The 25,872-nt window shown below is 29.7% G+C and overlaps 4 protein-coding genes across 10 annotated transcripts; 2 read left to right on the top strand and 2 right to left on the bottom strand.

Moving 5' to 3' along the window:
• The first annotated feature begins 1,874 nt into the window (after window positions 1–1,874).
• Window positions 1,875–5,310, top strand: LOC109608851 (putative leucine-rich repeat-containing protein DDB_G0290503). Of its 2 annotated transcripts, none has more exons than XM_020025404.2 (18): window positions 1,875–2,016; window positions 2,066–2,199; window positions 2,254–2,389; window positions 2,445–2,608; window positions 2,665–2,737; window positions 2,815–2,863; window positions 2,921–3,014; window positions 3,078–3,212; window positions 3,267–3,377; window positions 3,440–3,510; window positions 3,569–3,604; window positions 3,658–3,750; window positions 3,890–3,940; window positions 3,991–4,053; window positions 4,154–4,204; window positions 4,278–4,382; window positions 4,434–4,496; window positions 4,892–5,310. In XM_020025404.2, the coding sequence occupies exons 1-18, from the start codon at window positions 1,953–1,955 to the stop codon at window positions 4,908–4,910; spliced, it is 1,512 nt and encodes a 503-aa protein (XP_019880963.1). In that variant the 5' UTR covers window positions 1,875–1,952; the 3' UTR covers window positions 4,911–5,310. The 2 variants fall into 2 exon arrangements, with proteins under 2 accessions (XP_019880963.1, XP_019880964.1); XM_020025405.2 differs by lacking the exon at window positions 4,892–5,310 and adding an exon at window positions 4,570–4,715.
• An 859-nt stretch (window positions 5,311–6,169) lies between these two features.
• LOC109608871 (serine/threonine-protein kinase ULK2) lies at window positions 6,170–18,707 on the top strand. 2 transcript variants are annotated; one of them, XM_020025426.2, is made up of 18 exons: window positions 6,170–6,511; window positions 6,568–6,660; window positions 8,231–8,314; window positions 13,256–13,292; window positions 13,355–13,405; window positions 13,459–13,584; window positions 13,642–13,715; window positions 13,918–14,078; window positions 14,135–14,283; window positions 15,440–15,535; window positions 16,265–16,388; window positions 16,449–16,620; window positions 16,675–16,773; window positions 16,828–17,220; window positions 17,277–17,541; window positions 17,603–17,739; window positions 17,798–17,933; window positions 17,989–18,707. In XM_020025426.2, the coding sequence occupies exons 1-18, from the start codon at window positions 6,422–6,424 to the stop codon at window positions 18,060–18,062; spliced, it is 2,361 nt and encodes a 786-aa protein (XP_019880985.1). In that variant the 5' UTR covers window positions 6,170–6,421; the 3' UTR covers window positions 18,063–18,707. The 2 variants fall into 2 exon arrangements, with proteins under 2 accessions (XP_019880985.1, XP_019880986.1); XM_020025427.2 differs by having other exon boundaries at window positions 16,328–16,388.
• On the bottom strand, window positions 8,647–12,460 carry LOC126264406 (neurofilament medium polypeptide-like). Of its 2 annotated transcripts, XM_049962343.1 has the most exons (13): window positions 12,365–12,460; window positions 11,705–11,750; window positions 11,391–11,490; window positions 11,284–11,340; window positions 11,186–11,227; window positions 10,256–11,131; window positions 10,138–10,197; window positions 9,998–10,084; window positions 9,762–9,935; window positions 9,646–9,678; window positions 9,407–9,448; window positions 9,309–9,350; window positions 8,647–9,254 (listed from the first exon to the last, which is right to left on the bottom strand). In XM_049962343.1, exons 1-13 carry the CDS (start codon window positions 12,397–12,399, stop codon window positions 8,971–8,973), a joined length of 1,878 nt encoding a protein of 625 aa, XP_049818300.1. In that variant the 5' UTR covers window positions 12,400–12,460; the 3' UTR covers window positions 8,647–8,970. The 2 variants fall into 2 exon arrangements, with proteins under 2 accessions (XP_049818300.1, XP_049818304.1); XM_049962347.1 differs by lacking the exon at window positions 9,646–9,678.
• On the bottom strand, window positions 18,708–22,924 carry LOC109608872 (uncharacterized). Of its 4 annotated transcripts, XM_049962349.1 has the most exons (7): window positions 22,831–22,924; window positions 22,371–22,513; window positions 19,476–19,574; window positions 19,330–19,425; window positions 19,149–19,268; window positions 18,990–19,097; window positions 18,708–18,939 (listed from the first exon to the last, which is right to left on the bottom strand). In XM_049962349.1, exons 3-7 carry the CDS (start codon window positions 19,480–19,482, stop codon window positions 18,761–18,763), a joined length of 510 nt encoding a protein of 169 aa, XP_049818306.1. In that variant the 5' UTR covers window positions 19,483–19,574; window positions 22,371–22,513; window positions 22,831–22,924; the 3' UTR covers window positions 18,708–18,760. The 4 variants fall into 4 exon arrangements, with proteins under 4 accessions (XP_049818306.1, XP_049818307.1, XP_049818305.1 ...); XM_049962350.1 differs by lacking the exon at window positions 22,371–22,513 and having other exon boundaries at window positions 22,831–22,874; XM_049962348.1 differs by lacking the exons at window positions 22,371–22,513; window positions 22,831–22,924 and adding an exon at window positions 19,902–20,869.
• Window positions 22,925–25,872: the final 2,948 nt, after the last annotated feature.

Here is a 25,872-nt window from a genome sequence, read left to right on the forward strand (position 1 = left end):
CTTTTGAAGAATATATATTTGTTAAATAATTTATACATAACTTTAAACAAAATTGTTCGTTATAACCACCTGTAAACGGTGAGGCAAAGATTCAACAAAAAATGATGGTCATTTGAAATTAAATTTTACGATTCTTCAATTAATTACCACAATTCAGTTTTTTAATTAATAATGCCGTTTCACAAGTTTTTGTATTTAGATCCCGGCTTGCCAATCAAGATTTTTTATCTTTTAATCAACTTTAAACAACTTTGGATGCACGCTTCGTATCATTATCATGAATAAAAATCCATGTAATTGGTAAATTATCATTGGTAAATAGTTCCATTACATCTCTTATGATGTCTCTAGGATCAATTTTACTAATAATTTTTATAATTATTTTATAGCATGCCAAGGAAAGGAATCCCAAATCAAAACATTTACTCCATCGTGTTTCAAAATTTTTGTAGTGTATCTGGGAACCAAATTTTTATTAGGCGGGCGATTAATGAAATTTTGCCAAATTTCTGGACAATAATTAATATATTTTTATGCAAACTTTTAGTCTTGTCCGAATATTCTTTTGTCAAACCAATGATTTATTTACTGAAATATATACTTTATTTATTCAGTCGACGTCTAATTGTTCTACTAGACATACCCAATTAATTTATTTTTTATTTACTTAGTTGACAAAAAAGAATGTCGTTTACTGATTTTTCTAGTTTGTCTGTCAATAAAAGGAATTGTTTCTTATTAGGATATTATCTTATATTTATTGAGCATCAAAAGTTTTTAGCGATATCAGCAATATTAGCGATATTAAAACATGAAATAAATTCTATGAGAACATGAAAATTATTATTTTCCTGTTCTCATAAAAAGTGATTTTATATTATAAATTCTACTCTAACTATTGAGAATATTGTTAAATACATACACAAAACGTACATTCATTTGAATGTGTTATTTCTTTGGCCAACCAACGTTTAAAGTTTATATGATTTTTTTTTTATTGTGTCAAAGAGGGATTTATATGATGCGTAATAAAAAAATATAGAAAATTGAAATATATTTTTTATACTAACTGGACAAAATTTGAATATTGACCAAATAAATGTTTACAAAATAGAAGAAAATGCAGTTGCAAATTAAAAATGGTGACATTTGAAAAATGAGGTAGATTTCTAAACACTGAAAATTTTTTTGAAATATAAAGTAAAGTAAAATGTGTATTTTTTGAAGAATTCATTCAAAAAGAAACAACGAGTTACGATTGTTTGAAAAAATAAACGAAATAAGGGTTTACCACGAAAACGAGAGAGATTTGTCACCGGTGACAAAACTTATTTATGGAATAATGTGGCAATAGCGCACTTCGCTATTTCTATTTGGTAACTTATATTTTAAATAACAAAAATTACAAAAATAAAATTATACATTAGATAAAATTACCGGGTAGAAAAATAGGAATAAAAATAAATAATTATTATTGAAAAAAATATTTAAATGGGAAAATGACTAAAAATTATTAAAAATTTGTGAGAATAATTTAATCACTTTTGATTATAATTATTTATCTTGACAGCATTTATCGTTCACTCACAGTACTAGTTTAAATAAAATGAAGATACAAATATACACCTTTCTAAGTAAAGGGTCAAAATGAAAACCAAATTATTAGTTTCTGCACATTTACCGTAATTTAATACATGATGAGTCTTCTTCTTCCAACTATAACTGTAAGACAAATCAGAGGCGACTCTCTGTGTTCAAATGTTTTTCAAATTGTAAACTATAATCGTTGTACTCTAAAAAGAAAGAATAATAATAAATAATGAAATATATCCACATTAACTAAATCAAAATAATATTGCAAACTTCCGTTAGCAAGTTTGACAACATTACGAAGAAAAATATTTGATGCTTGTTTTCAACGGTTGTTTATGGAGTAAAATGAATGATAAAAAATGCAGAATATAAAATCTAATGAAAGCCAAATGTCCAAAAAATCTCCAATGCTTCTAGAAGATGGTAAGTAATATTATTAAAATGTTTGTGTGTATTATATGTATTTTTTTAGAAATCAAAAACTTGAAAGCCACCAACAAGGAGGTTACTCAGTTGAATGCGGAACTTAAAATGGAAAATGGGTACCTAAAAGATGCCTTGAACGAAGTAAATAAGAAGTATTTGACAACCAAAATGGATTATAATGTAATAATCTAACCTGCAGTTGTAACTGTTTTTTTAAATACAGAATATTTTCAGCATTTGTTACAAGTTATAGCCACAATAACTAAGGCATCAATAGAAAACTTATTGGGACTTTCAGAGTCTTTTAATACATTGCAAAGTTTTATTCCACAAGCCTCTCAAACTAACACAACAGCACAGCTAAATAACAGTATGAAATATTGTTAATTCTTATAATGGGAATTATTTATTGTGGTATGTTTTAGAATCATTACATACAACTCAAACTCAAGTAGTAAAACCATCTGTTGTTAATGGACATGTTTTGCAAACGCCAACAATATCATTAACTAGACTGTCTGACAATGTACAACCAAAAAGAGTTTCAAAGGTTACTTCAAAATCTACAGAAACAATTGACGAAAATCCTGTAAGTTTTTTAAAAATATTGACTTGTAAAACCCTATTTACAAAAATTATTTTTAGGACTTGCCTGAACAAACAATTCCTGCAATTGAAGTAACAACACCCTCAGATGAATCTGAAAATGAGTTGTCAGGTAGAATATTTATTTTAATATTAATAAAATTTTGTTAGTTATAGTATAAATAATTAATCCATCAATTACTTTATTAGATAATGAACAACAACAAAGTGAGAGAACAGCTAGTGATGTAGCACCAGAGTATGTAAACAAAAAATAATGTTTAGTATTGTTTATTTATATATATTTGAATTATAGAGGCCTTTCAACAATTACTGAGTTAAGTGAATCAGAAACCACACTGACAACTCATAATGAATGTCCACAAATTAAGCTTGGTTCAGTCAGAGATGTAAGTATTAACATGTCCTTTTCATAATTAAGTGATTGAAATCATAAGACTTTACTTTTCAAGGTACAAATACTTCTAAGTCCACTACCAAGGACCATGTTGGAAAGAATTCAGGGAGAAGTAAGAAATATGAATAAGACCAGCTTTTTAGATATATCAATGAATGCATCAACAGCATCTTCTATAAATAGTGATGAGGTAAATAATATTAATTTTGCTTTTCAATTTGAATACTGGGATTTATTATTTCAGGATTCCCGAGTGATTTTAAGACAAATTACCAATAACAATCCAAATGAAATTCTGGAAAATTCATCGCAAAGTACCAATTCGGATATGACGTTTTCAGAAAGTTTGATAAATGTAAGTTGCTATTAAATAAATGAAATTACAAAAAACAAAACTGTATACAACTGTATTTTTAGTCAATTCGAGACAATAATGAATTCATAGATCCATTTGATATAAATAATTTAAAGGAAATGGCATTGATGAAGTAAGTACGAGTGATACTAATAATTTTTTTAAATAATTTTTATATCTAATTATTACAGAATTGGATTGCGAGTGAGAGATTCAGAATTTAAAACGTAAGTTGAAAATAATATTAAAAAATAATAAATACATAATGGGTAAACTTTAGATCAACGCCTATTGGATCAATATCGATGTCGAAAACAAGAAGTGGGTCGTTGATAAGCTTAACGCCTAATTTTATAACGAAAAGAAAAATAGAGTAAGTTAAAATATATTGATTTTTTAAGCTGTTAAACACAAATTATAAAATTAATTTGTATCTCTCTTTATTAAGATTAAAAATAATCAACATGATTTTAAAGTGTACATTTATAATATATATTACTTTTTAAACATAGGAAACGTGAAGACTCACCGGAAAAACGGAAACGTGGAAGACCAAAATCTAAGTAAGTATTTCAATCCTTGTGAAAATCTAATTACTGATTTATACTTTAAGGGAAATAACTGAATCGCAGAACATTGCAGTACCTCGACGACTTGACATGGTTGATGAAAATATGTAAGTGATAAATTTAAGTGAATATATATATATATATATATATATATATATATATATATAATTTTATCTTTACATTGTTTACTTTTTCTTTGTGTTTCAGAAGCTGCATAAAAAAATCACGTGGACGACCCAAAACTGTAGTAAAAGAAAAGTAAGTTATATATATATATATATATAACTTACTCATGTTTAAAATTAATCTTTTAATTTATTTTGATTATTAGAGACATTCACATGTATTCAGCTGAATCACAAAAAGAGAGCTTGAATAAAATGCTGGTTACGAGTCCAGTGAGGCAGAGTTCCCCTGTTCTCAAAAAAAGTTCAAGGTAAGTATAATATTGAGATACTAATTTGGAAATAAAACTTGATAATTATAGGTCTCCTAGGCCCAAAAGAGTAAATGTGACACCTGGAAAATTCAAAGAACCAACGTTGATTAAGTACGTATTAATTCATTACAATCAATTATATTTTTATTAATGGCTGGTTAAAATTTTTTCACTTATTTTACAGAAAATTAAGGCGATGATAATTAATATTTAAATTTAGGTTTTTAAGACTGTTAGAGGTTATTGATTAAGTTTTGTATTGTTTATAAATATTAGTTAAAGAAAATAGATGATCTTATAGAATATGCTTATCAAGTATTTAGGTTTATAAATTATAATCTAGAAATAGATTATAATTAAAGGAAATTTTAGAATTAACGAGTGTATTAATCATAAATTGTTTTGTTTTGTTTGCATAACTGTAACTTAAACATTTTTACATATCATAAACTACTCTTCCAAATAATTGTTAATACAATTTTATTTATATGTGTAATTTGTTTCAGAAAACTTCGACGTCAATAAGCAATGGTTTTAATACGTTTTACTTTACTGACTTTATTTATGACTTATATTTATGTATTTTTTATTTTAAATGTGTTTTATCGTTTGCTAGATGTAGACGACAGTTAAGTAAAATGTGATTTTATGAATGTGGAAGTTATGTTTAATTAAAATTTGATATAGAACTGCACAATTGAAATGCTTAAGATGGGCGACAAAACAAAGAGGTCCGGCCATTTGGGTTGTCTGCATACTCTTGTCTACGTGGGTGTTGTAACCCCTGGGCATGGGCCCTAAATGATGTGCGTCCCTGATTAGGACGCCCTGTTAAAGTAATGAGTCACATATATGTCGATAAGTTTTTTTTTTAATTTTTTGCATAAAGGTGCATTTTGTTATGAAATAAATTTTTTAAATTATATATTTTGTTTTATTTTTAAAAGTAATGTCTGTCAAAAGAAATAGTTCGGAGAATTTTTTCACATATTTTATTTCAAATATATCGAGTAATTAAGCACTAAACAATAAAAATATGCATTATCCAAACTAATTCATTCCGCGGGGGTAATGTACTATAGTGTAAATAGTATTTTCATTTCCTCTACTGACAACTTTTACGTTAACTAAGAAATAAAAATACCACGCTTTTATTCGTAAGGAAAGATATTGTCAGATGTTTTAGATGTAAATTCCAATTAAAAAATTTTATTAATTTAGATAATAAATGGAAAATACTTATTTCTAGTTTCTCTGATCGTACTTTGAAAGTACACAATTTTTTATTTTTTCTACATATAATTAATATTTCGTTATAGGCGTGTATGTCGCATTATACTATTTACGCGCCCCTCGGTTACAAGGGTATTCCCCGTTAAGTGAAGTAATAAACTGGTAATATTTTATCCCGTTAACATTTATTCACAAAAATTAAAGTCATATATATTTGCATCTGATGGTTTTAAGCAAACTTATGTATGTATCACATTTCACATAATTTCTTTTACTGAGTTGTAAATATGTAACAAATTTCTTAAAACTTTCAAATAGATTTTAAGTGCTCACAATAACTGTAGTTAAGAAATTTTATTCTAAATTAGAATTAAAATTCGTAATACCTTCTAAAACATATGCATTTTATGTTTTCAACGACATCTTTTTCAATTCAGCCCAATGATAAAGAATCAAGCACAGTTACCTGTAACTAGTACAATACTTATAGTTCAGGTATACGTCGTCAGTAAGCGTTAATGCGCAACAATCATTCAATAATATTTTGGTGTTATTCTTTGACAGAATTTACGTAGATTATAAACGAAAATGTGGAAAATCTCCAGAAATTAAATCATCCAGAGCATCTGTCTCGTTCTTAGCATAAACTAGGTGTTGTGTGCGTTAATCAGTAATCGCAAACATGTAGAATATAAACGATTCATTGTGAAACTGCTCGGAAATAGTGCTGTGTGCTAAGTTAATTAGTAGTGCGGATTACTCCTTAATATATAAATACGACTACGCGACAAATTAATATAAACATGGAGAGCATAGGCGATTACGAATACAGCACAAAGGACCTGATAGGACACGGGGCTTTCGCTGTCGTCTTCAAAGGCAGACATAAAAAGGTCAGTAAACTAGCATGCGAATAATAACAAATTTACAAAAACGTGCCCGATTCCAGAATCCGAATTTGACGGTGGCGATAAAGAGCATCACAAAGAAGAGCCTCGCTAAATCGCAAAACCTACTCGGAAAGGAGATTAAAATATTAAAGGTGAGTGTGAAACAAGGATATTTCTGTTTACTTTGTCATTGTTTGTAATGGTTGATTTGTTTTGGTTTGTTTATGATTATTGTTTACTGCCATACTTACGAATAATTAAAATACGCGTTTGTTATAAATATTTTACGTGATTAATATTTATAAATACATTCTAGTTGTTATTAAAATGGTTTGCATCAAGTGTTACAGAAAGATCCACTTTTATGACAGTTAGGTTATGGTAGATATACTTTAATGTCACAAAATAAACAGAGTTCTTTTTTATTCTATTTTGATTTTATGTGGATACAGAATTGTTTACAATTGAAATGCTCATATATTCATTTATTATTATGAGTATTCAAATAGGCAAGTTTTAATTATTTATTAAATTAATGATTAAATTTGTGTTGTGTTCCTGTCATTTGAAGTTTTTTAATATATCTGTATATTTGAAAGTTCTATTTACACACTATAAGCGGGTCGGGTAAAAATACCCGTCTCGAAAACTGTTGATTGTTAGCGGACCGTAATTTTTACCTTTTTGAATGTATTTACTTTAAAAACGGGGTGAGATAATTTTACTCTATTGGTTTACAAACGGAACTGAACGAATTATCTCTTATTTTTTGTTATCATTCAACAACTTAGTTTGGACTATTTTGTTACCCGCCTATAGTGTGTTAAGATACACAGAAAATAAAATTAAACAATTATTAAAAAATGGTTTCCTAACAATCAAAAATTATGTTAATACAAATATATAAATAATTCAATCAACTTCAAAGTTATCGAGAAGTATTGAATAGAATTTATTTTAGTTTACTAATTCCAAAAAATAACATAATTATTATATTTGCAATCAATTTAGTTGTTTTCCAAGTCCGGTCGCCCAAAATTTAACTAAATGATATTTTAGAGGATTCTGGAAAATAATTCCCCAAAATTATTTAAAGTTTAATAATGTAATCATTATTACTATGCCAGTCAAGTCTGGTTAAGCCATGCTTCAGAAATTAGAGTTTGTAGTTTTATAGACGAATTAAGTCGAATAATTAAGATAAATGTAATACACACATTTTTCTTTTGTACATTACAAATTATATAGTTTATTTATTTTCTAATGTAAATATCCTGTTACAACCATTTTAATAAGGCACTTTTTTAGATTAGCTATTATTTTTTGGCTAGGTATTAAATATACATTTTTATCACTTATTATTATTCATGCTTTTATCTTCGATCAATATGATTGATGACGTTATAAAAACTCCTCAATGCTGTAAATAAAGAATAAACAGAATTTTTTTATATTTAAATAGCCGAAAACTAATTTTGTTTGTTATATTTATTTTTACATAAAGAACGGATAATAAATTCTTCACATTTTCTTGTAAAAGATGCATATACAATTTTGTAAGAATTGCTTTGGGTAATGCATCTGGATGAATCAGAGTTATTTTTGAAATCGGTGCTATTTATTTAGTTAACAAACTGGCATTTTGTAAATTTTGTTGTAACGTGATGTTCTATAAATAAAATTTGATAAGGAATGTCTTGTTCATTATAATTTATTTTTCAGGACTTAACCGAGTTACATCATGAAAATGTTGTTGCATTATTGGATTGCAAGGAATGTAAGAACAATGTATACCTTGTTATGGAGGTAAGTTTTAATTTAAGTATTAATAAAATTGCAATAATATGAAAAGTCGCAATTAGAACTTAAAAATGTAGTACCACAAATAATAATACATTATATATCAAGAGCGATTAGAAATCATTTTTTCGTCTGTGAGACATATAATGCTTTTTGCAAAACCAAATAATAATTTATTAAAGAGTCAGAGATATGTGATATCTCTGTTGACAACTTTCCCATCCAAGAATTGTATTGAAGTATTTAACTGCGCATGTGTACAACAATCGGTTATAGTCTTACGTGTAAGTTACGCAAAATAATTTAATTTTCCCCAAATGATTCAATATAATACAAAATTATAAGTATTTAATGTGTTTATTCAAAATTAAAATTACAATAGACAATTAAATTTTAAGAGGTAATATAAATATTTACAATTCGTAATTTAAATTTTACAATTTATTAAACTTACACATAATAGTTACAATTATAGTTATCTATAAAATAATACAAATTCTTAATAACTTAGCTATCGAGTCTTCTATCAATATAAAATTTAAATACCAAACACAAACATTTGAAATTTCAAAAGAACGTTCACTGTCACAGACTTGTTAATGATACTATATTCATTTCAAAAAACAAAATACATACGACTTTTATTATAAGTATCACGTGATTTAAGCTTTTTGATTGTTTTCTCCACTGGTACTGGGCTCGCTTAACGGAATGCGGATAACGTCTTCTCTTACTTGAGGAGTTGCTTGGTTCTTGGCGATCAACGGTTTCATTTCTTTCGATTCTTTAACGGGTTCCTCTTCGACTTCATATTCGCCATCCTTGCGTTTCTTGATGTAATTGTATCCTACTGCGGTCAAGCCTACTATCAAAACGGCGACAAAAAGGAATATCAGGATGTTGGTGTTCTTGTTTTCTTGCGACGCTCCGGATTTTGGTTCTTCCTCTGACAAAAATAAAACATGTAAAAACGATTGGAAATTTTTACAAGTTTACTCACCAGCTTTTGTGGCATCGCTGTCGTCAGTTTTTGATTTAGTATCTATAAAAGCATCATATTTTTAATTTAGGTAAAAACATTATTGTTAATCCACTCACCTGGAGTTTGCTCCTCTGCTGCATTATTTTGTTCTGGGGATTCTAGAATAGAAACAAGCCTTTAGAAATTTCGGTATTTATATGATTTATATTAGAATATTTCGTCTACTGCACGTGAAGCTTTAACAGTAGAATAGTTTATTAAAAATATTTCTGGTAGATCTGGGAGATAAGTGTAAAAATGAAAATACAACGTTCATTAGCTTCCTGATTTACCAGCAATATTTGAGAGCACCTACCATCAACTGAATTAATACTAGCTGATTTTGGACCTGCAAATTAATAACATTCTTAAAAATATATACTCTTTTACAAAAACTTTCAGTTTTGTAATTAAGAGTGCAGTGATCCTTACCTGGTCGCGGTAGGGGTGATCCACTTTCAATGTCCGTAGGTTTGGATTCGACGGTGTTGCTGTTATCTTGTAAGGAATTAATTTCTTCTAATCTTCTACCTCCTTTCTTTCTTTTACTTCCAGTATTATCGTCTCCTTCATTAATTGTTGGAGGATTGATCGCCTTATTATCATCTGATAAACATAATTGAAATTATATTTTGTTAGTTACAAATTATTACTTTTTGTATGCTTACCTTTATTTTCTGAGACAGCATTCATGTCATTTGATGGCGCGGCATCATCACTTTCTGGAACCTCTTGGTTCTTATCTTGATCGGTTTCTGAATAACAGTAACATTGTTTTCTATGTTCGTAAATTAAATATAGAGCTTACCATGAGTATTGCTACTATCTCCGTTTATGGAGGCATTCAGCTGCACATTGCCAACAGGTGCTGTAAATTTAAAAAGTATAACGTTATACACACAACAATTTAACAATAGTAAACTTACTGTTATCGGCAGGTCCTTCCTGTTTTTCCGAGTTGTCACCCTTTACCTCTTTAGACTCTCCTTCATTAGTCGGAGTTGCATTCTCTGCAGATTGTTCTTCCTGTTTCTCAGAGCTTTCACCTTTTACTTCTTTAGACTCTTTTTCATTTATCGGAGCTACATTATCGGTAGGCTTTTCTTCTCCTTGTAATTCTGAATTGTCACCGCTTATCTTTATAGGCCCTTCTTCATTTGTCGGAGTTGCATTATCGACCGATTGTTCTTCTTCCTGTTTTTCCGGGTTGTCACCGCTTATACTTTTAGGTTCTTCCTCATTTGTTGCAGTTGCATTATCGACGGATTGTTCTTCCTCTTTTTCCGGATTGTCACCGCTTACCTCTTTAGGCTCCTCTTCATTTGTCGGAGCTGCATTATCTACAGACTGTACTCCTTGATTCTCTAGGTTGTCACCGCTTATCTTTTCAGACACTTCTTCATTTGTCGCAGTTTCATTATCGACAGAATGTTCTTCCTCCTCTTTTTCTGGGTTATCACCGGTTATATTTTTAGGCTCTTCTTCATTTTTCGTATTTGCATTATTGACCGATTGTTCGTCTTGCTTTTCCGGTTCGTCACCCTTTGTATTTGCAGGTTCTTCATTTGTTGGAGCTGCATTATCGACGGATTGTTCTTGTTTTTCCGTATTGTCACCGTTAACCTCTTTAGGCTCTTCTGCATTTGTCGGAGCTGCATTATAGGTGGAATCTTCTTCGTGTTGTTCCGGAGTGTCACCGTTAACTTCTTTAGGCTCTTCTTCATTTGTTGAAACCGCATCCGGCTTAGGCTCTTCTTCATTTGTTGAAACCGCATCCTGCTTAGGCTCTTCATTGTCTGCCGCTAAAAATTAAAATACTTGTGTTAAAAATATTATTATAATATGATAAAACTTACGAGGTTGTGTGACATCGTCATTAACTTCTGGTGCCGCTGCGCCTGTAATTAATACATGGTGGGTGTTTTATTTATTTAAAAAAAAATAAAATTCTTACCTTGTTGAGATTCTTGTCCTTCAGTATCTGACACTCCAGTGTCCTCCTCCTGTGGTTCTAAAAATTCAATGTTTTAACAAAAAGAGTGTTGAACATGTAGTAATTACCTTCTGCCACTTGACGCTTTTGAATGGATAATGTTTCCTGATATTGCGCATCTTCACCTAAATCTTCAATGGAATTGAACCTTTCATTCCATATTTTTACCTGTAATAAAAAATTAATTTTTACTTTTATCATTCTCAGATTATTTACATGAATTGCATTTGGAGACCATCTTATCACTATTTAAATAATACGTGTACGTATTAAATGACATTTTTATTACATTATAAATGTTAAATGTTTACAAAGAATCCTTTACTATCAGATACAGTTGATCAAAATGAACCAGTGTAGTTTAAAAATATAGGTAACTTACCGTCTGTACGTCTGATTGTCTGTTTAATGTGAATGCAGAAATTGTTCTGAAACATAAATACTAAATTAACGTTTGAAGCGATTGTTTGTTTTTCAATTTAGAATATTTTTTATTAACTAATATTAATATTTTAAATACAGGAAATGGGTTTAATTAGTTAAATTATGACAAATATTTGGATTTATATGACAGATTTATGATTATTTATTGTACTTAAGTTTTTTATGGCTAGTGGTTTAACATTGAGTGTCCTAACGTGTTTTAGTTAATTTTATATTTGCATTCGTAATTTGATCTCAAGTTATCATTCTCCTTAGAGTATTACTTTTTTAATCATAGATAAAATTTATTAGATTAGTTCACCTTTAAATCGTTAATTTCATCAATCGATAACTTCCTTTATTGTAAAGTAAAAATTATAACATTTGCCATCTTGAATGATTGCCATTCATGTGATTTGTGCACAATTGTATATCACAGGATACCCAATAAATTGTGTTTGAACAGTGATATTTTTATTTATATTAGATAGGGAATAATAAGAAAAGCGAGTTGTAATATATGTTAAAACATATAGTGTTACATATACAGATAAAGTTACTGATTTGTAATAAAACTCATGTTGATTAAGATCTATTAATTTATAATTTATTTACTTACCCGATAAAACAAAATAAAAATAACTTCCAAATCATTTTATAACCGTGTGTGTAGTACACCTCTGCACTAGGAGAAAGCACGAATTAAACTGACTAGAGGTTCGAATTTTTGATAAGATAAGATACATATCATTTAATACATACCGTGAAGGTAGATTCTATACTAATCTTAAATTTGCAAGCAGTATGTACAAATAATTAACACGTATAAGCAAATTGTGCGTGACAAATTATAATTTTGATGTTATTGTTTTCCTTCAATATGATTTGTCTTACTGTGTTGAAAAAGAAAAATGTTTTGTTACATACAAAATGTAAAGGTTTCATTAAAATAAATAAAGTTATTATTATTTTTTTACAATTGTGTTACCTGGCTACAAATTTGTTTATATGAAATCTGATGAGTCATGACGATTCACAGGAAATTTTAATGTAAATATATTAATAATATTGATAAGAAACTTCAAAGTAACTAGGTAAATTGTGCTACATTCAGTTAGGAAAATCCGGAGTACTTTTCAATAATAAAAGAAAGATTTAAAATAATTACTATTGTAATTTCATCAAAACTGATGAACTGAACTTACCGTTCGTACCGATTCATAAATTTATAAATAATAAGTATTATTTCATGCGTTATGTAATCTAATAAACAATATTACTACTCAAGGTTTCGACGTCATTAACACTCCATTGGATACATTTTTAAATAATCTCATGCTATCAACACAAAATTGTTTCCCTGTAAATGCAATGAATGCAATAGTAAATTAGATTAAAATAAATTAATAGTATGTATAATGTTCCTCAGGACATGTTTCTGCTCATGCGTGTTTGAACGTTTAAAAAGTTTTGGTCCAATCTTTAATAATATCATGTGTTATTTTTTTAGTATTGCAATGGTGGCGATTTGGCCGATTACTTAGGAGGTAAGTTTTCACAGTGACAAAGTCTAAACGAGATATTTATTCACTTTTATTTTGTTTTGTAGCGAAAGGGACACTTAGTGAGGATACAATACGCTTATTTTTAGTGCAATTAGGTCAGTACCTATGTTAAAATCCAATTTCTGTGTCTAATATCAGTGATTTTTAGCTGGTGCTATGAAAGCGTTGTACGCAATGGGAGTCGTACATCGTGATCTTAAGCCGCAAAATATTTTATTATCGCACAGCGGGGCTAAACTGTATCCGCAACCGTCCGAAATCAAATTAAAAATAGGTAAGTACAATTCAAAATTCGTCCGACAGAAATGTAATGTCAGTGTATTATTTGCAGCGGATTTTGGATTCGCCAGATTTCTGCAGGACGGGGTCATGGCGGCGACCCTCTGTGGTAGTCCAATGTACATGGTGAGTGACTGAATGATGTGTAATGTACAAGTAAAAAATTGATTTTATCTTATATAAATAAAATCGATCGATAATTTTTATCTATGACAGAGTGATTCATGTATCTGAAATAACCGTTTTCAATCTGAATACAATTATTTGTATTGCAATTTCAATATTTGCATTAAAATATGTGCATATGTTAAATTTGTACCTTAAACAGGCGCCCGAAGTGATAATGTCTCTTCAATACGACGCCAAAGCTGACCTGTGGAGCTTGGGCACCATCGTTTTTCAATGCCTGGTAGGCAAGGCGCCGTTCCAGGCGAACACGCCTCAGCAACTCAAGCAGTTCTACGAAAAGAACGCCAACCTAGCACCAAAGTAATACCCCGTCCTTATTGACTGAGCGGAACTTTATGGCTGTGTTAAAATTCTAGGATTCCCCCGCAGACTAGTCCGGAGCTGACCGATCTCCTGCAAGGTTTGCTGAAACGCAACGCGAAGGAGCGTATGAATTTTGAGTCGTTCTTCAATCACAAGTTCCTGCAAAGACCCGAGCCACCTGTACAAAGTCCACTTCAAGCAGGTGCGTTTCGTATTTAAATTGAGGCATGGAAAATGTTCGTTGGTCTATTGACACTAACCATTTATATACCACAGTTGATACTAATGTTGGACGAATTTATTCTGTATGTACTAGATTTGATGTTGAATGGTTGAATCCATGAATTGGTTGGTGTAGCTGGTTAAGCAAACACGATTTATTTGCAGAAATGTTTACTGAGTAGTTAGGATTTTGGTAGACATATATTTAAATTAATAGGAGAATTGAATTGAAGATTTATAACTCTGGAGAATTTTTTAGTTGCCCAATATTTGCCAAGCGTTGAATGGATGTTAAAACCAATGGACAGTTTACCGTTATTTACAGATATACAGAATTTCGGTGGTTTGGCGAAAGATACAATACAAAAAGTTGTAGATTTTAATAAAATCGTAGGTATGTGGTATGTATGTAAAAGAGGAACGTTAAATTTTAAACGGAATTTTGTTACAATTGAAACATATAATTTCTATTGAGATATGGTATTCTCAGTTTAAAATGTTATCAGTTAGTATCCTTCAATCTATCACAAGTACAGAAAATGATCTGGAAGAATCACTATAACCATTCGAAATTAATTAAAAATTAAAATTTCTTGAAATTAAGTTATCAATTATCATGATGATAATTAAAGTTAAAAATATTTTTTAATTGTATTTTAGTTCAAACATTCATTTTTAGAATAGAATTTTTCTCTAAAAAATTTAGGGTAATTTGGGTGTGGTTAATATACTGAACATATCTCACAAATATACCGTTACTAGGTGAATGGTCCAAATGAAATAATAATAATATATTTCTCATGTCTCATACCTAAATTACCTTACATAAATAAATTTAAGAAAGTTTCTATATTTTCTCTGAAAATTAGTATTATAGACATTAATAAAATGTTGTCATGGTACAACTGTCATTGGTAGAAACGTTATATGGTGCGTTTTTTGTATATCATTGTCAGTTAAAATTAAACAGAAGAAGAAAATGTTTAACTACAGCTTTTGTTGTGATTAACTGAATAATTTTCGAAGATGGGTAAGTGACGATTATACAGCAAATATTTCATGGACCAACTGCATTATTCCAATGCAAACATCTATTTTGTTTTTTTTTCACGGATATTAAGGTTTCTTTCTTATAGATATACCATTTTCAAATATTATTGGCACAAGCAAGGTGCCTTCGAGGTCGCCTCCTCCAGTTGCTAAATTGAGCACACCTCCAATCTCTCAACCGGGTAAGTCTCGCACTTTAATTTCATTTCATAACGTGAACCAAATTTCTGTGCTTGAATGAAACCATGGCCTTTATTTATTCATTCTAGCACAATATCACGGTGTTTATCTCAAAGTTGGCGCTAGTAAATTGATAGCGTTCCAAGATTAACTCGCAATTTTTAATAATAGTCGTGTATCTATATGATATTAATTGAATTCAAGTGCTGTACACGATAAATAAATACTTTTCAATTAGTTTATTTTGATTTTATCGTGTTACAATTAGATATAATATGTTCTAAAATAACAACATTAACTCTGTTGGACTTGATCATAAATCTTATTTTCTTACTTTGCAAAAACTTTAAATGTTGTTTTAACACAGGATTACAAATCCATATAATAAATACATATAAATTGCTTTGAGAATAACATTGTTGATTTTTTAAAATCACCTTTGGTGTTGGAAGTCAAAAAATTTATACTCAAGATCAAAATCGAATTTAAAATATCTATATTATACGTTCAAAAATAAAACGTTTTTCCGAATGATTTTAAAGATACTGTTGGCTGATTTGATTTTAATCTTGATTTCCTTGTGGTGCATTCCAATGACCAGACAAAAATGTTGCGGTTGTCTAAATGCATCGTTGACCATTAACTCGTATTAACTCATTCATGATTACGCATTGCTAAATTTCTTAAATTAACTTGACACTTGGTTCATGCCATCGCTTGTCCCCTTGTAGAATCACCACGATCTACAAGAAACGCACTGAGTTCCTCAAACGAGGACGATGATTATGTTATAGTTCCACAAAACATCCAAACATCAGACAACATCGTCGAGAGTGTTGAAAAGGAGAAACCCAGGTAAGTCAAACTAAATATATATAAAAGTTATAAGGAACCTCAATTATATATATTTTTTAGTACTCTAAATTTACCAGCTAAGGCGATACCGTCTCCATCTGTGCCTGTCGTGAGTCCCACAAGACCGAGCACGCTGCCTATCTCCGAACCTATTCCGGTTCCGAGACGGCCTCATTACCAAAGAACCTATAGTCAATCCGAGAAGAAAGAAGAACCCTCTTCTCCCACCACAGTACGTTTATTTTTCTTACGACGTCAGCTATTATTATATATTTGTGTAATTTAGGGTGCAAGTAGTAGCGTGCCGCGATCCCAACCCATCACCATGAAGAGGCTCGAGAAGAAAGTGAGCGATATTGACATCAGTTCATTGTCTCCCCCTTCAGTAAGTTTAGTAATGAACATAATAGCCAATTATTTAACTAACAATCTTCTATAGGTGCAATTTGTGATTGGCACACCGCCCGGCGGCAGAAGAAGGTCAACTTCGAGCAGCCTGTGCGAAACCCCGCCGCCCCCTAACATATGGACGGTTTCGCCCACGGCCGCTCGAAACATGCCAATGAACTCTCCATTGCGCAGATCGGGTACATCTCCACCGATTCTGAGCGGTCCCCTGGCCAGAGTGCCGATCTTGAGCAGTCCGAATCTCAGCGACAACAATAATTTGGGTAAGTCGCCGGTGGTTCCGTTCTGCACCAGGGCCGTTACTCTGCCGGAGATTTCGGAGATGGGCAACTACCACAATTTCTTCAACGATACCGCCTCCAATCACGAGAACCATCCGATTACATTCTTGGCACCTGAACTCAACGAAGAAACACTTTTGGAGGCAAGACCCTGTGATTTGTTCGGTTAATAGTCGTATTAATTATTCATATTTTGCAGAAGGAGCACAACGAAACCTTGGCTAAAGTCAACTTCGTGTTGGCGCTGAGCAACTGCATTCTGGAGTTGGCGCAGCAGAGGGCCACACCGATCGCCGCGTTAATCGATCCCACCCAGCAGAATCATCCGCAGAGTGAGATGGGAAGGCGCGCCGAACAGTTGGTCCTTTTGGTGCGGGCAATGCAATTGCTCAGCAGCGGACTAGATCTAGCTTGCAAACAACTAAAGTCCGGCCAGTTGAGGCCCAGCAGCTCCGTCAAGAATGGTAACAGGTTTTTGCATATAACATTATGAAATTAATTGATTTCGTTTTGTTTTGTTTTCAGTGATTTCTACAATGAACACCAAATTTAGATCCACGCTTCATGAATGCAAGCAACTGAACAGCACCGGCTTGCTGAACAAGCTCGGATCTACGAATATAACAGCAGAGAAAATACTTTACAATCACGCGATACAAATGGTAAGGGACAAAACTAATGATCACTCAGGCATTATTAAATTAAATGTTCTTCGTTTAGTGTCAGTCGGCAGCTTTAGACGAACTGTTTGGTAATCCTGAAGAATGCTTTTCTCGATACCAAACAGCTCAAATCCTACTTCACAGTTTGTCACAACAGGTGCATAATCAACAAGATAGAATGCTATTGACTAAATGTAAGTAACATTTTTATTGTACTTAATATATTTATTAAGGCGATATTTATTTCAGATAAAGACGCTGTAGAAAAACGCTTATTTGTACTGCAACAACAAGGATTCATTTATGCAACCGATCTCTCTTAAAATATACGACATAATTGCCATTTCTTTGATCACGTATTTATATATGTCTACAATTTGAAATTATATTATCAACTACTAATTTTCGTATTAGGTTTAATTTACTAGAAAACAGTAGTTTATATTTTATCTGGTGATCTTTAGGTACAATAATCAATTATTTTTAGGTAATCTTTTCGTTGGTTTATTTTTTATCGTAGATTACTATTAGAAAATATATAATTAGTGTATGTAATATATTTACATATGGGGGTTCTTATCTCAAATATATCGCATTATGGTTTCAATAGTTTACACCTATTTAATAATAATTTTAAATATTTATTGTTAGGTTCTATTAGTTCTTGAATGACAGGACTGTAATATTCTAAATTGTGACTGTATTATGCAAATTGATTGTCATGGGAACCCTATAAATCATTACTAAGATGTTCTGATTATTTTTGGATATGTGTACTTTGCAGATGTATATAGAGTACGACTGTTTTGGTATAGTTTGAATTTCTTCCATTGCAGGGTGATGATTTGTGTTTGTGTACGAGATTGTATCATGTAAAGTGTAACCATATTATAATTGTATTTACAATTATACGATTATTTCTGTTGGATCTGTCAAACTTGATTAAATAAATAAATAATATATAACTATCAACATGTTTTATTTAAAAAAAATGCATTACAAATTATTAACATACAAACATTTAAATGAATGGAATTGGATCCATGCACCTGTAATAACAGTCTGTTACAAGGCAGCAGATTTTGTCACCAGGGCAACCATAATCACTAATGCATTCCTGTTTTCGGAGTTCCAGACAAAAAATACTTTCAGCCAAGTTGTACAACGATTCCACATGCAAACATTTACCTGGTTTTTTAGCTAACATAAAATAATTTAATAATTATACAAAAATAAAGTAGAACTGATACCTTTAGGATTTAAACAGTCTTCAACGAAAACACATCTTCGGAACAACGATCGGGTACACGTGCATTTGTAACAGTTCTCCATTATGTCCTCTCCTTCCTCACAGTATCCTTAAAATAATACATTAAGGAAAGTATGTGACATTGTGTAGTTAGTTTTACCTGCAATTGTGGACGCTACACCCGTGAGTGAATCACAAGCAGTTTTTCCCTCTCTACATTCACATATAACAAAAGAGTCGAATGCTACAACATCATCATCGCATGGTTTACCTTCAAGTTCTAAAATATATATATATACATATTTTTAAAGGATATTTATTGAAAATGATAATTTTTATGCCTTTTTGGAATCTATTAACGCAAATAAGTTCGTTTTTCCTGTTGCAATGACAGCGATAATCGTCCGCAAACCAAATAACTCCAGGTGTGCAAGAATCTGAAATGACTCTTTCGAATTTCATGTAATTATTATTTTTTTTTACTTACACGACATACAGTCTGTTTTGTAACATTTCACTTTTTCCCCATAGCATCTACAATATTTACATCTCTCGAACCAAACTTCTCCGTCAACACAATCTAGAACTGATTTAAATTTGTAGTACTCAAAAAACTGATCTTATAATCAATGTCGTACAAAAAATGTTTTAATTTTCTAAATAGTGAATGTAATATAAATTAACATAATCGACTCTTCCTAGCGTAGCTACTGATGTTTTTGGAATATGAGGTGAAATCAATGATAATTTATACGGCAAGTCGAAACAGATCAGGTGTCAATTTAATTTAGAGCTGCGAAATGCGGTTATTAATTGTGTCTGTCTAAATATAGGCTGGTGCGATGGAATGAGTCGATTAACCCAGAAACCCCAAACAAAAAAATTGAAAATTTTATTGAGATTAAAAACTTACCCGCTACACAAATATTTATTGAAACTATAAAAAAAATAAGAACTTTAAAATGCATTTCTGTATTTTATATTTCAACACCGTAATAATTGTGACTATTGAAACAAAGGAAATTATTTGTATAAGGAGGTTTCCATTGTGTACAATATAAAGTTTCAAGTCGAGAATTTTCAAAAGTAAATATAAGATAATTTGTTACAACGACATACACAATCGACGTTTAATAACTATGAAATCAATTCTCGTCGTCGTTTTTTACGTAGTGCCTTTTGTGATATCAATTTTATTGTCTGAAGGTTGACGTTTCGAAGGTCGGACGATCTTATTTAAAATACATTTCCAAGTGTTAATTTTTTCACATTCTCATTGCTGGCATACACATAAAAACAGGCGTAAATATAAAGAGCAATATGTATTGAAACCTCGGCAAACTTTCAATGTAATGCAGAATCGAAAATAAAGAAAATGTCTGAATAAGAATTTTTAAGGGTTTTCTATTAACTTTCCAAAGGGATTCTTTTTATTTATGGACGCCGAAAACAATAAAGCTTCGACTTTAATAAAATGCGCAAGCAAAATGTATATTATGTCGGATGACCGCCGATTTGTATACAACAGTCTTTGGTACATTTTTAATATTTGTTGTTTACAAAATATAAACAAGAAGTGTTTGTTATTGAAACATGAAGAATTATTGAGTCAATTGCCAAAAGAAACAAGTTACATGCATAATTTAATAAATAAATCCCACGTGTACGAAGTACTGGCCAGTATTTTAACGTTTATCAACTAAATTTAAAACGACAGGTATTATTTTTAGTTGTGCTGTTTTTCTTTTGTCGACAATTACTTCTCAGTAATTGTGGAGTGTTGTTTAAGAAAATAGACATTATTATAAAAAAAGTTACTTGAAAGTAACTCAATTTAAAGTTTCGATTGGAAATAATCTTAGGATTATTAAGAAAGGCAGAAGTTTTATCAAATAATTGATCTTTCTACTTCCAATTTAATTTGGCTTATATTGTGGGCGATTTTTCACAGAAACTGTGTAAGGAATAATTTTAAAACAAATATTAAAGGTGATGCCGTTTAATTATTTTTTTCTTGGTAAATAATAAAACCGACAATAATTTATTTTTATAATTTAATTTTAGTTAGTGTTTTAAGAATTTACAGAAATATATGCTTAAAAATTTAAATTTTTAAATGTTGAAAAATGTGAATGTTTTATATATATTATTTACAAAACTGTTGTAATATATAATTTAATATATTTAAAATATATTACAATAGATATATTTCTATTTATTGTTAATTAGGAAATTCACACCTCTAAATATAGCATTTAAGTGCAATCAAAGTATTTTATGTTATATTTACACTGTTATCTTTCTACAGATATTCATTTTGTATCTAAATCAGAATAATTTCTACAAAAATTAAAGCTTAAATAAAATAAATGCACAATGTGTATTAAGTGTATTAAGTTGTACAAAACTTAAAAAAAGACATATATTTATCGAGATATCGCTAATGGTCGTTTGAAATTAAACAACCACAACCACAATAATAGCCACAATTCACACAAATTTGAAATTTTTTGGTGTTTTAATTGGGACTTCATGTTGTTCCATAAGTTTTCTATCAGATTTAGCCACAATTCACGCAAATTTAAAATTTTTTGGTGTTTTAATTGAGACTTCTTATATTCTATTTTAGTAATTAGTAAATTGTTACTATTGTAAGGGTACTTACATAGTGTCATAAAAATATTTTATATGTGCAAACCAATCCAGGCTAAGAAGTACGTTTAAAGTAATATCTGAAATATATTGACCGAGTTATTATAAACTATGATAAAAATGCTAATTCGACTCGTGTATATAGTCACCAGTGGACGTTACATGTCCTAATTTATTTAATGTTGAAATGTTTTACGTAAAAATAAAAAGTAAAATTATTCATATTCATAATATTCAGTTAAATTTCACTAAAATTTACATTGATGATTCTCTCATAATAAGAAAATTAGTGGCCTTTAAGGTAGAAAAAAAGTAAGAGGAAATATTTTAATATTTTGGAATATTATTAATAGCTCCTGACACGATACACATTAATTAATGAATGAACTTTTGATATTTTAATTGTTACTATTATAAACATTTTTGTTATTCCCTTTGAAAAATTAAATATTTCAAAAACCCAGTTCCATTTGCAAAATTAAAATTAATGCCATTTCCGATTAAACCGCATTCAAATTACTTAAAAAAAAATAAATAATATTTTAGAGTGATGTCACTTTGATAACGTTTTGTTTCCAAAGTTTAAAATATAACTAAAAAAAAATCGGAATATTTTAATAAATATCAAGAATTTACCACATTAACAAATTGCGATTCGACACTTTATATTAATCGCACATCGAATAATATTTATTCGTTGTTTTATACAGACCTACTTAATTGTGTTTACCTGTTGCACAGGACCATGCGCCATCAAATTCATTCAGGAAAACGGCAGCCAGCGAGTTAATTTTCCGCTGGATTTCTCTTTCAGTTTCAGAGCGTTCGTCTCACGGTCTGTCACGACAAAGTCCTTAACAGCGCGACTTTTCACTGCGGACTATGAAGTTGAAGTGGGAGTTCGAGAGAAATTTATAGTGTTTTTTGTATATTTAATTTGTAAGTTTTTCACATTTTATAATTATTAAAAATTTTTGTATGATTTTATTTCATATTTAAGTTAATTTTAAGTTTTTTTCGCAGTGAAATTAAAACGGCTTTTAAATTAATATATATTTTTATACAAAATTAATTACTTATTAGTTTAATGTAAACTTTGGCAACATTGTTTTATTAAAAATATAATTAATTTAATTTTTTTTGAGTGTATAAGTAGTGTAAAATCTTAAGTGATTATCTTATCTACTTACTTTTCACAATTTAATGATAACCTAAACTAACGAAAAGTAGATCTAGAAAAAGAAATTTGGTTTTTATAGTCAATTAAAAGATACACAACTTGAGTCCTGAAGGGTTGTTCCAATATGACAAAGTATATAAACACCAACTGTTTATACTTTTATTAGTATTCTAGTCGAGACTCGTGTTGGCTCAATCCCAAAGAGGAAGTTTTGGAGATCTGCCAAACCGTATAACCATGGAATGGACTTTTGGCATTGACCTTCCGCATAATGAAAGTAATATATACCATAAAACGGGATTTGGAGCATCAACAGACCAACGAACGGAAACATAATATCAACAGAAAATTACAATTGCTAAATGGCTGCATGTTTTTCATGTTCTGGTTACAGGAAATTATATTTCATCGATAAACTAATTTATCTCTTTTATGCGTAACATAATACATTAAATGATAATAGCCAAAAAAAAAGACAAGTAATAAATCATAATCAAACAATCGATATCAGTGTATTTGAATAGTAAAAAAAAAATGGAAATTGTACACAAACAAACATAAATCGGAAGTAATGATAGTTATTAATGAAAACTCCTTCAATGAAGTCGACATTTTTCCCATTTCTTATCCGAGACAAGCTTAAGCTGAAAGAGTACAACTAAATCTCAATACACTCTATGGAGTAGATTAATGGCGGCATTCATGGTATCAATTCAGAAACGTTTCCACTGAATCTGATATCAATATTTATTGACAGAACCACGGGGAGTAAAGAAGATTTGACGGATAAATAAGATAACATTGTGATTTATGTGAATTTGAAAAATTTCGAATATTTATTAAAAATTTTGACGCTGAACGCCGACTTTTCCGCACTCCATATTTAACATATTGGAAAACTTTGAAATTGTACGGATAAATCTCTATAAACTTAATGACTTGGATTAATTGCAAAGAATCACTTCAAGTTAGTTTGATGTAGACGTTTACTCTTTGGCACCCACAACCTTATTTACTCTGAAAAGTCAGAAATTAATGTATTGATTTTTTAAATATCTAGTGAAATATTGTAAATGCTTAAACGCGTGAACTAAACATGTAATTAATCAAACGCTAATTGAAATTAAGAGAAAATAATGTACGTTTTTGTATACGAACACATTTTATACTTCTCATTTGATTCTGTGCGAAAATATGCGAAACTTTGCGGATTCATTTACCACGTACAACTTTCATCAGCAGTAAAATTCTCTGAAACTTTGAGCCCTTACATTTGGACTGCATAATATTAAATTCATAAAAATTGTGCCACAGTTGCATATTGATGAGAGTAAATTATAAAATGGTGAGAGCTCAATTTTATGTAGCGTTTTTAACACTTAATTATTATTGGAAACATTTTTAGAATATTATTAAATAAAGTTGAATTAACTTGTTAAAGCTTGTCAACATTATTTTTAGGGGAGAAAACCGTAAATAACTTTTGAGTGCTTCGCATATTAATTTTTAAGTCACTTTCCCAACAGTTAATCCTTGAAAACTTTTGACATTTATGATTTAAATAATTACCATATGCAAAACAATATTAATTTAAAAAATAATATAAATAATATGTAATTATGCATTTTAAAAAGTTTACCAATATGATAAAATTAAATTATGTTATTTTCAGTGTATCCAAGTTTTCCCATAAAACTTTGAATAAAGTGCTGAAAGTTTCTTTTAATGTTGTTCAACTTAATAATCAGTTTGTTAGTTTTCCATTTGCAGATTATTTATAGTTAAAGTATAATATCTGTTTTTATTTCGTATCTAAATTACAATTTCCGGAATAAACCACTTTAATTGGTTATGAAACTGAAAGGAGTTGAATGCAAAATCGATATGCCTCAGAAACATGAATAATTTTCATTTTAGTACAGATTGTGATGTAAGAAAATCGATAATTGTGAAGTTTATTTTCATCCACACTTCTTTCGTCTTATTAAAAAAATTGCTTAAATAAGGCATTCCAATTTTAAATTAATTGTATTATATATTAAAAATATTTTATTAATACACTTCTCCAAAGTAAACCTGTTTTTAACTGAGAAGATATACATAAATAATTAATTTCTTAATGAAGGTTTATTTGAGTTAATCGTCTGTTTAAGATATGTTTAATTAATCATATTTTTGTTAACTACCTAAAATATCACGAGAGCTGGAAGCATCTCTGCAACGTTTTTATTTATAATTCAATTTTGATTAATAATGTCTCAAAGGATTTTAAAATTAATTTTTTTATTGTTTATCTATTATTAGTTAAAATCAAATTATAAATATAAATTAAAAAGTTATAAAAGTGTTTCCATGCTAAATATGTCAAAAACTTTTTTTAAAATTCATTATTAATTACCACAATTTCTTATATTAAATAAAACAGAATTCACATGCAAATGTGGTTTCATTAAGTTTGTTTGTAATTAATGCAATTAATTACGTCATTCTAATAAAACTTTTACTATTGGAATGCCAACACAAAAGCGAGTCTTCAAGCTTTTGCGCTGAACTATGTTGGGAACGGTGCAGAACATGTAAAATCATTCGAATATCTATGAATAATGGGTAAAATTAAATATTAGAATATTCGTCAGTATTCGCTGAATTCTATGAACATTAATTTACTGGAGATGCAGTCATCCAAAATGTAAAGAGCCATTTCAAAATATATATATATATATATATATATATATATATATATATATATATATATACGTATTTTTTTAATTGGCAATATCGTTTTATTTAAAATTTATATTAAATTTCGAAATGTCGTTTCAATTAAAATACAATATTTATTTATTACTTTTTTTATTTTAACCAGTATTTTCGTCGACAGAGCACGATGCATTTTCGAATATCGATGAGCGTTTTAATCCTAATCGTCGACATGGAATGTCTGGTTTTGGCCCACATTTCGACTAGTTCTTCACTCTGTAATAACAGCGATTCATCTAGTGATTTAAAAAATTATTCTACACTGTACGATTACTTAACTGGAACGGGAGCG

This window comes from Aethina tumida, chromosome 1 (assembly GCF_024364675.1).
Source record: "Aethina tumida isolate Nest 87 chromosome 1, icAetTumi1.1, whole genome shotgun sequence".
NCBI lineage: Eukaryota > Metazoa > Arthropoda > Insecta > Coleoptera > Nitidulidae > Aethina > Aethina tumida.